The sequence below is a fragment of the Chrysochloris asiatica genome, unplaced genomic scaffold (assembly GCF_000296735.1).
Source record: "Chrysochloris asiatica unplaced genomic scaffold, ChrAsi1.0 scaffold00210, whole genome shotgun sequence".
NCBI lineage: Eukaryota > Metazoa > Chordata > Mammalia > Afrosoricida > Chrysochloridae > Chrysochloris > Chrysochloris asiatica.
Window position 1 is genome coordinate 4,293,408 of NW_006408728.1, and position 10,491 is coordinate 4,303,898.

A 10,491-nucleotide genomic window follows, 5' to 3' on the forward strand; every position below is an offset into this window, starting at 1 on the left:
CTTGGTGTGGCGCTGTGGGTTAATGCACTGGACTACCAGCTGCTCCTTGGAAGTCTTATACAGGGTCTCTATGAGTTGGAACCAACTCAATGATACTTAACAAGCAGTTGCTATGAGTCAGAAATTATATTTAATAGCAAAAACAATATGTAAATAGAGTCCTGGTCTGGCACTAAAGAATAAACACTGGACTGCTAACCGCAAGTTTGACGTTCAAACTCACCAGTCAATCCTTGGACCTTATACAGAATCGCTATAAGTTGGAACCAACCTCATGATGCATAACAACAATAATTTATATAGATAGATACTTCTCCATAATCTCATTATAGCATTTTCAGACACCAACTTTTCTTAAGGGCAATATTAGAGACAATTACTTGGAAATACTTCTTGAATTAATACCTATGATTCTGTTGATGAATATTTACAAGTACATTAATTGTCATTTGTTGATAACATTTTCAATGACAATTCCAGCAACCCATCTAAAGCAAATTTAAGTCCAACCGCATGTAAAAATAGATAATTTTCATTGGAATCAGGAAAAATGTTTATAGGTTTTAGAACATAGTGCCCTTGAATAAAAATGACAATAACAGGCTCTGCTAAGAGCTTATACCAGAATTTTATAGAGTTCACTTATTCTTGGTGAAAGTTTCCTTAACCCAGGATGAAACTAGGAAAAAGTGGCACTCACCATGGACCTGGAGACTGTAAAATAACTCTGTAGCTCCAGCTGAGTTAATGGCCACACATTTATATATGCCAGCATCTGAGATCTGGGCACTTTCGATATCAATAATCTGTCCTCTGTTTAAGAATGACACACTGGAACTTGAGAGTGGACGACCATCTTTATACCATGTAATAGCTGAAAGGGGAGGGGAGAGAAGACATTCTGTGTAAAAAATTATATACACTTAACTAAAATATTAGCAACTGCCTCATTCATTCACATGCTTATAATTCAAGTATAATTTGTTTAACCGAACATCCCTTCAGGATGGACTATTAATAATCTCTAACGGTATTCCTGGTGTGGCGCTGTGGGTTAAAGCGCTAGACTGCAAAGTTGTTTGAGCTGCAAGGTTGGCGGTTCAAGCTCACCAACTACTCCTCGGAAACCCTATACAGTGTTTAGGGTTAACAACACTTAACAACAACAACCTCTAAAGAGTCAAGCCTTTCTTAGAATGATGAAATAAAGCAATGGAAAAAAAAGTCAGTTCTGACCCATAGAAATCCTGTATAGGGTTTCTGAGGAGCAGCTAGTGAGCTTAAACTGCTGACCTTAGGGTTCAAACCGACTTTGCAGTCCAGTGCATTAATGTTCAGAGTCACACAGGAATTCCATATTATCTTAAATGTCTCAATATTCTTCGATAGTAAATTTTCAGCATAGACTATTTCTTCTGTTGTATATATTCTTCTGATGTATAAAAATTTGATAATCACAACCAAATACTGTCTACAGTATTAACTTTCAAAATTTTTTGATATTAATTGATATACATAACCTGCCAGTGATGTGAGCCCACAGGAAAAAAAAATAAGATTCCCATCAGAATGACCATAATTTATAATCAAATGGGTTATTTTAATTAAGTTAATATTTAAGGCTAAAAACATATTTTCAAAACAAATGTTTGTAAAATATCATGTGGTGTTTGTGAACTCAATATATGGCATTCACATATTTCTACCTTGTCTAAATTTAGAAATTAGTTCGTTCAGTGAAAAGCTATGAACATTTAAAAATCTTATCTCTTATCAGATTCTTATCAATGATTTATTCTTGAAATGTAGTCAAAATTTTTTCTTTGTTAGTAATTACCAATATCATGCTCATAAACAGTTTTAGTTATTCCCAGAAATCTTGAAATGTTAATAAGTTACAGAGTTCAAAAGTAAACATACCAGGCAAAGGATTTCCAGCTGCCTTACACTCCAGTTGGATGGGGTTGTTCACTACCACGGTCTCATTCAGCATCTTCCCTGCATCCTCCAGACTGGGTGGTTCTGGAAGAAGACCAAACAGATCATTAATTAACTTAAGTGCAATATTTAAGCTGAAATTGTCTGTTCACTGGAAGTAATTGTTTCTTTCTTTTCTTTCTTCTTTCCTTCCACATATATATATGAATATATTTGGAATAAAAATATACTGTTAAGTAGAATGGAGTCCTGGTGTGGCACTGTGGTAATGTACTGGGCTGGAAGGTCAGTGGTTCAAGCTCACCAGCTGCTCCTCGGAAACCCTATGTAGGAACTATGGGTTGACACAATAGCAATTAACAACAACAGCAACATTAAGTATCACGGGATCATTCCTCGGAGAAGGACATCATGCTTGGTAAAGTAGAGGATCAGTGAAAGAGTGGAAGACCCCCCCAACCAGATGGATTCACACAGTGGCAATGCGCTTAAGTGTAGCAACAATTGTGCAGATGGCGCAGGATTGGACAGTGTTTTGTTCTGTTGTGCCTAGAGTAGCTAGAAGTCAGAAATGACTCGATGGTACCTAACAACAACAACATTAAGTAGAACTGAAGAACAGAACTAAAAAAGAACATAATGTGTTTTCTGAATCATTGATTTCTTTGTGCACAGATAAATAAACCCTTAAAAATGTGGATTAACAGAGTAGTAAAATTTGGTGGTTCAAATTCACCATCAACTCCTCGGAAACCATATACAAGGAAGCTATTAGTTGGAACTGACTTAATGGCACTTAACAACCACCACAACAAAAAGTAACTTAAATATGTATTATTTTAATTCCAATTACTTATCTGATGAATTCTTCTTACCAGGAAGTAATTCATCCTATTTAAACTCCTCCAGTGAGTTGGTGTGAGGGAAACTTCCAGGGAAGGAAAAATTATTCATTAAAATATTCATCTATAGCTTTAGATAGTGCTATCTTAACCATTTCTGAAAATGAAAATCCATTATTTATTAGTGCTTTTTTTCTCTTGTATATAAAATTTATATGCAATTGAATTTTAGTAAAATTAAACAGAAAATAACTATTTTAAATAATTATTGATAACACTGTTCCATTATTCAATGCATTTGTAAGAAGGTATTCATAAAATCTAGGAGGCATAATATAAAATTAATAATAATGTAAAAACAAACATTTTAGATGTTAACAACGTATGTCCTGGAGCGTGGGAGGGGCCCCAGGTATTTAAAAAAAAAAAATTACTTAAAATGCTATAGCTTTAAGTAAATATTTTAAGTTTTAAAAAAACATTAAAATATTTGCGAAATTTAACTCATTCAGTGCACTAAGGGATTCTCCCCCACTACCATAGTGGTTATGAATTGGGCTGCTAACCTCAAGGTCAGCAGTTCAAAACTACCAGCTCTTCCGTGGGAGAAAGATGAGGCTTTCTGCTCCCATAAAGATTTACAACCTTGGAAACCCTGTGCAGGGTCACTATGAGTCGGAACCGACTCCTCGGTACTTAACAACAAACAATAACAACACAATCAATCAATCACTATTAATCTAGCAAAAAGAGGCACCCTGGTGATACTTATCTTACAGTGCCAGAACAGGACTCCACTCACTACATTAGAAAACTTAAATTAAAAAGAATGAATGCAAACAAGAATGGTGAGCTAAGTAACCCAAACGTGAAACCCACTGCTATTGAGTCGGTTCAGATTCATAGTGACCCCACAGGACAGAGTGCACCTGTTCCATACAGTTTCTGAGACTGCAAGCTTTAAGAGAGCAGAACACCAGGTGGGTTTGCACTGCCTTATTTGTAATTAGTAGCCCAAGACTTGATCCACGCTGCCAGACTCCTGAACACCCATAAGAACACTGACAAAAATTGTTGGAATTAGCTTTTCCAGAACTCTAGAAATTAACTTGCAACAATCCTAGATTTGTTTATTTAAGAAAAACAACTTTATCTCATTAAGAATACCCAGTTTTGTGGCATTTTAATTTGTCCTATTCCCATTACTCTCTCCCAACTCAGGTATCCTGGAGAATCAGAAGTCCCTCAATCACAGTTAAAAACCAAGAAAAGCAAACATACTAACCAAAAACCACCCTAGTAGTCATTGGATAAGACAGAATGGGTTTGAAGCTCTTCAAAGGCACCATTCTTACAGAATTTTCATTAATTGACTTGTCTTTGACTCACAGAGCCTATTTGACACTCAGCATTAACAGTATTTTCCTCAGGAATATTCGCTGAAAAGGATGAGGAACAGTTACTTAATTTTGTAGCTGCCTGATACTCAGAAATAATGGAGGTTAACAAGCGCTGACCAAAAATTTTAAATGGAAAAGCTGGAGTATGAAATGTCCATAGGGGACTTTGACAGTTCTGTGATATATTTCTAAGAATCTGAAAGGCTACAAGTATGCCCAGGTCTGAGGGCCCAGTGACAGGAATGATCTGAGAAGACCCTAAATTCTCACCTCTGGATGACGTTGGGTCTCTGAACAAGCAGGGAGGCTAATGCAAACTTGTAAACTGTATGGTTGAGTGCTGGCTTTGGCATACATATACTAAGATCGAGTATTGAAGATCTGTCCAAACACACACCAAGACCCTTGTGAGGGCTGGAAGATTTATTGGTTCCAGGGATTTAAGGAAATCAGTGCAATAATTAGCTGGCCATTAAGGTAGCCAAAACCAGACTTCAGTGGATAAATATGACATAGAAAATAGACTTTACAGAACTCATTCCGGAAAGTCATTGTATTCATTTCCTTTTGTTGCAACAATATATTACCTCAAACTCGATGGCTTATGCTAATGGGGGAGGAATAACTTGGAAAAGGAGGGTGAGAATGATTGCACAACTCAAAGAATGTAATCAACGTCACTGAGTTGTTTATGTACAAATTATTGAATGAATTGGTATATGCTCTGCTTTACATATTCTCAACAACAATGAAAACAATTTTTAAATTTTGGCGGCTCAAACAATACAACTCTACTATCTTAATTTGTTGTAAATCAAAAGTCTAATGTGGTTTCACAAAGCAAAAATCAAGGTGTCAGCAGGACTGCATTACTTTTTGGAGGCTGTAGTGAAGAACGTTTTTTGTTTTGTTTTGTTTTTTCCAAATGCTAGAGGCCACCCACATAACTTGGCTTATGGTCTGCTTCCTCCACTTTCAAAGCTAGCAACATTGGATTGAAATCTCATATCACATCACTCTGAACTTCTGCCTCTCTCCCCTACTTTGATTACATTGGAGTCTTGGTGTGGTGCTGTGGGTTAATGTGCTGGACTGAAAGGTCGGTTTGAACTGCAAGGTAGGTGGTTCAAGGTCAACTGTGGCTCCTAGGAAACCCTATACAGGTCGCTATGAGTTGGCACCGACTTACCAGCACTTAGCAACAACAACAATGTTTACATTGAGTTTATTTGTAGAACCTCCCCAATTTAAGGTCAGTTAATTACAAATCTTAATTCCATTTGTAGAATTAATTCCTTTTTGCTTTGTAACAAGTCTGGGGATTCGGATGTGAACATCTTTGTGGAGAATGGCAATATTCTGCATACTCAGCAGACAAACAGTAACAAAACAACAAAAAACAGCAGCAGCAGCCACAAGAAGTACTATTCACACATATTACTCATCATGTCTATTTTCAACAACAACAAAAATTATGAGACATGTAAAGACAAGAAAGGATGAACACACATAGAAAATAAGTATTCAACAGAAACTGTGAAGAAAAGCATATGTTGGACTTATTATATAAAGACTTCAAATCAACTATAATAAATAGCTGAAGTCTCGGTGTGGCGCTGTGAGATAATGCAGTGGACCACAACGTCAGTTTAAACCGCAAGGTCAGCACTTCAACTTCACCAGTTGCTCCTTGGAAATCCTATTCAGGGTCACTGTGAGTCAGAACTAACTCAAAGGCACTTAACAATAACATATTAAACACGGTCAAAGACTTAAAGGAAGCTACGTCTACAGAATTAAAGGAAAAAGCTCTGGTAGCATAGTGGTTATGAATCGGGCTGCTAACCTCAAGGTCAGCAGTTCAAAACTACCAGCTGTTCCACAGGAGAAAGATGAGGCTTTCTGCTCCTGTAAAGATTTACAGCCTCGGAAACCCTGTGCAGGGTACCCTCACTATGAGTCGGAACCGACTCCATGGTACTTAACAATAAACAACAATATCTCACCAAATAGAGGATACAAATCAAAACACACAAATAAATAGGAATGCTAGAGTTAAAAGGGCAATAAAGGAAAAATCACTAGAGGTAATCAATAGTAGATTTGAACAGGCAGGAGAGAGAATAAACAAACTTTATGATCAATCAAAATGATTTAATTTTAGGAGAAGAAAGAAAAAATAATGAAGAAAAATTAATAGAGCTTCAGAGTCCTGTGGGACATTATTGAGCAAACAAGATATGCATAACAGGAGTCCCAGAAGGGAGGAAAAACAAAAAGGGGCATAAAGCATATTTGCAGATATAATGGCCACAACCTTCCCACATTTAATGAAAAACATTAACCAATACATCTAAGAAAGTCAACAAACTCCAAGCTGTTGTTGTTGTTATTTGCCATCGAGTCGGTTCTGAACCATAGTGACCCTGAACAGGGTTTCCGAGGCTGTAAATCTTTACGGGAGCAGAAAGCCTCACCTTTCTCCCATGGAGCAGCTGGTAGTTTCGAACTGCCAACCTTGTGGTTCACAGCCTGCTTCATAACCACTACGCTACCAGAGCTCCTTTAGGGTAAGCTTAAGGAGTGCTGATGACACAGTGTATGAGCTGCTGACTAAAAGACTTTTCAGGAGAAAGATGTGATAGTATGCTATTGGGGCTCTTGTACTCTGTTCTATAGTGTCATTATGAGTCCAAATAGACTCAAGGGAAATGGGCTTGTTGGTTTTTTTAGGATAAACTTACTGCAGAGTTATAGTAATCAAAACATTGTGGTACTGGCATTAAGACAGGCATACAGACAATGGCAAACAGTTTAAAGAAATAAACCCTTATATTTATGGTCAAACAATTTTCAACAACAGTTCCAATACCATTCATAAGTAAAGAATATTGCACTCTCCATCACCTGAGCTAACATGTGTCTACCCTCTAGCCAGTGAACTACACAAGAATGGGGAAGACAGTACATGAGAATAGGGAGGGTGGCAGAAGAATAGGAAGACAGTTGAAGACACTGGGAGGTATGCATGGGCTAAAGGGGTTAATATTAAATAGTGATAGATACAAATCCTTGGAACAACAGTGCTCTGTGCATAGATACATGAATTGAGACATAGGCTGAATTGGTACGGGAGAAAGAATGGGATATACATACATTACATATACATATATTTATATATCTCCTGGTGTGGCACTGCGGGTTAATGCAATGGACTTCAAGGTTGGTTTGAATTGTAAGGTAGGCAATTTAAGCTCCCCAGCCACTCCCTGGAAACCCTATACAAGGTCACTATGAATCAACCTATTTGATGGCACTTAACAACAATATATATATATATATACCACAAATAAATGAGTTTGAAAAAGGCTATTTGTACATGAGTACTTACCGTTCATGCAAACACAACTAGGAATGTGGTGGAACATACAGCAGGAAAAATGATGAAAACTTCCTAGGTATTATCAAACATCTTAAGGCAGTAAACTGCTGGCCCTGGGGGTTCTGAACCATAGTCACAGGGGACACCATGGTCAGTTGGCCTAATATAATCTACAAAGACAATCTTCTACATCCTGCTTGGGTGAGTAGCATCTAGGATCTTGAAAGTCCTTAAGTGACTGTATAAGGTACAGTTGTTAGTTTCTCTATGTGTGGAATAATGAAGAGTGATAAAAATTGAAGAGGCTAGGAATCCATTAATTCAATGGACTAATGGAACATGTGACCATCAGTCTCCATGACTCTGAGACCAGAAGAACTACCACTACAAACTTCCCTGAAAGAGATCACATTAGAGAGTCATGAATAGAGTGGAAGAAAATGTGGAACAAAACTCAAAATTATTTAAAAACACACACACACACAAAAAAAAATAGGTTTACTGATCAGAAAGAGACTGGAGGAACCTGAGATTATGACGCTTGACCACCCTTCTGATCTTGAAAGGAACTCACCCTCAAGGCCCAATTTTCAGTCAAGCAGTAGATTGGTTTATGGGGGTGAGAGGCAATAACTCTAGAAAGGTATACTCAAAATGGAATGGTCAATTTCAAAATCAAAAGGGCAACATTTTCCTAAGGACGAAGTTGAGAAGGGATGGGAAGGAGGGTGGAATGGAAATAGGAACCACAGGAGGAAGCAGGATAACTGCTGCTACATGGAGGAGATTGTAATCATTGAGATGAAACAAAGTGTAGGTTTTGTTGAATGTAAAACTGATAATCTTCTCTGTAATTCACAATTAAAAAGTTGAAAAAAATAAGGAAAAATAGTTTCCTTAACAAATTATGTTGATACAACTAAATGTTGTTATTAGGTGCCATTTAGTTGGTTCCAATTCATACCAATTCAAACCGTGCAAGGGTTTCCGAGAAGCAGGTAGTGGATATGAACTGCCGACCTTGCAGTTCAAACCAATCTTGGAATCCAGCACTTATTGTGCAGTGCCACGCAAGGACACTGATACAACTGGATGTCTTCATGCAAATAAATGAATTAGATTTTTGTCGAATAATGAACTCAAATTGGAGGAAAGTCCTAATTGAAAAGATAAACTCTATTATTCTTCAAGGATAAAATTATGGGTACACATTTTTCTGATCTTGGATTAGGTAATGGTTTTTGAGATAGAACACCAAAATAATGGGCAACAAAAGAAAGAAATCGACAAACAAGACATCATCAAAATAAACAATTTTTGTGTTTCAAAGGATATGGTGAAAATGTGAATAAAACCTCACAGAGTAAGAGAAATTATTTGAAAACATGTCTGATAAGGGACATCTTATTCTACACATCTCGGGCTGCGAATCTTAAGGTCAGCAGTTCGAAACTACCAGCTGCTCTGCATGAGAAAGATGAAGCTTTCTGCTCCCGTAAAGATTTACAGCCTTGGAAACCCTGTACAGGGTCGTTATGAGTCGGTTCCGACTCCATGGCACATAACCACCACCAGAATATATTAGAGCCTGGTGACACAGTGGTTAAGTATTCGCTTGTCAAAACTTGGCAATTCAAATCTACCAACTTCTCTGTGAGACGAAGCTGTGGCAGTCTGTTACCACAAATATTTCCACTCTGAAAACCACTATGGACAGTTCGACTCTGTCTTATGATGATGTTTCTATGAGTCAGAATCATCTTGACAGCAGTGGCTACCTAAAATATAGAGCAAGCTCTTATAGCTCAAAAAGAAAAAAGAGAAACTAATTATAAAAATCACCATTTGTCTCTCAGTTTGTCGTATTGTGGTGGCTTGCATGTTGGGATTCTGGAATTTATGTCACTGATAATTAAATATCAGCAGGGTCAACCATGTTGTACAGGTTCCAGATGAGCTTCCAGATGAAAACAGACTAAGAAGAAGGAGAGCCAGACTACTTCCAAATAGTTAGTCACTGAAAACCTTATGAACAGCAATGGAACACTGTCAAATAGCACCAGGATATTGACTATTGAAACATGAAAAAGAGCATCAGATATTGTCAGATGTTGTTGTTATTGTTGTTATGTGCTGTGGAGTCGGTTCCGACTCATAGCGACCCTGTACAAGATTTCTGAGACTGTAAATCTTTACGGGAGCAGAAAGCCTCATCTTTTTCCCACGGAACAGCTGGTAGTTTCGAACTGCTGACCCTGAGGTTAGAAGCCTGAGTGGTAACCCCAACGCTACCAGAGATCGTTATGATCAGATATAGTGCAAGAAAATGAACCCTTCAGGTTGGAAGGCACTCAAAATACAACTGGAGAAGAGCTGCCTCCTCAAAGTAGAGCTGACAGGACACAAATGGAGTAAAGCCCTTGGGACCTTTATTTGCTGGTTGAGCACAACACAAAATGAAGAGAAACAGCTGTAAATATTCATTAATAATTGGAATTTGAACTGTATAACATATGAAAATAGTAAAATTGGAAGTTGTCAAAAATTAATTGAAATGAGTAAACATCAATATCCTAGGCATTAGTGAACTGAAATAGACTGGTATTGGTCATTTTGAATCTGATGATCACATGGTTTAATATTCTGGGAATGACAAAATAGAGAGGTATGATCACATTCACCACATCACATTCACCATCAAAGAAATATCAAGATCTGTCTTGAAGTACAATGCTGTCTGTGATAGGATAATATCCATACACTTATAACGAAAGCAAGCTAATACCATTATTCAAATTTATGCAAGAACCACTAAAGCCAGTGATGATGAAACTGAAGATTTCTATCAACTTCACCTGAAATTGTTCAAATATGCAATCATGATGTATCGATAATTACTGGTGACTGGAATACAAAGGTTGGAAACAAA

General features: G+C 37.3%; 1 protein-coding gene across 1 annotated transcript in view; it reads right to left on the reverse strand.

The window, feature by feature from the left end:
- The window catches only part of HMCN1 (hemicentin 1), a 665,929-nt gene that overhangs the window by 221,934 nt on the left and 433,504 nt on the right, over nt 1–10,491 (reverse strand). Inside the window, exons 37-38 of the mRNA XM_006872707.1 lie at nt 1,921–2,022; nt 701–874 (exon numbers count right to left, since the gene is read on the reverse strand). Coding sequence (XP_006872769.1) covers nt 701–874; nt 1,921–2,022 — 276 coding nt within the window. The remainder of the gene's footprint in view (nt 1–700; nt 875–1,920; nt 2,023–10,491) is intronic.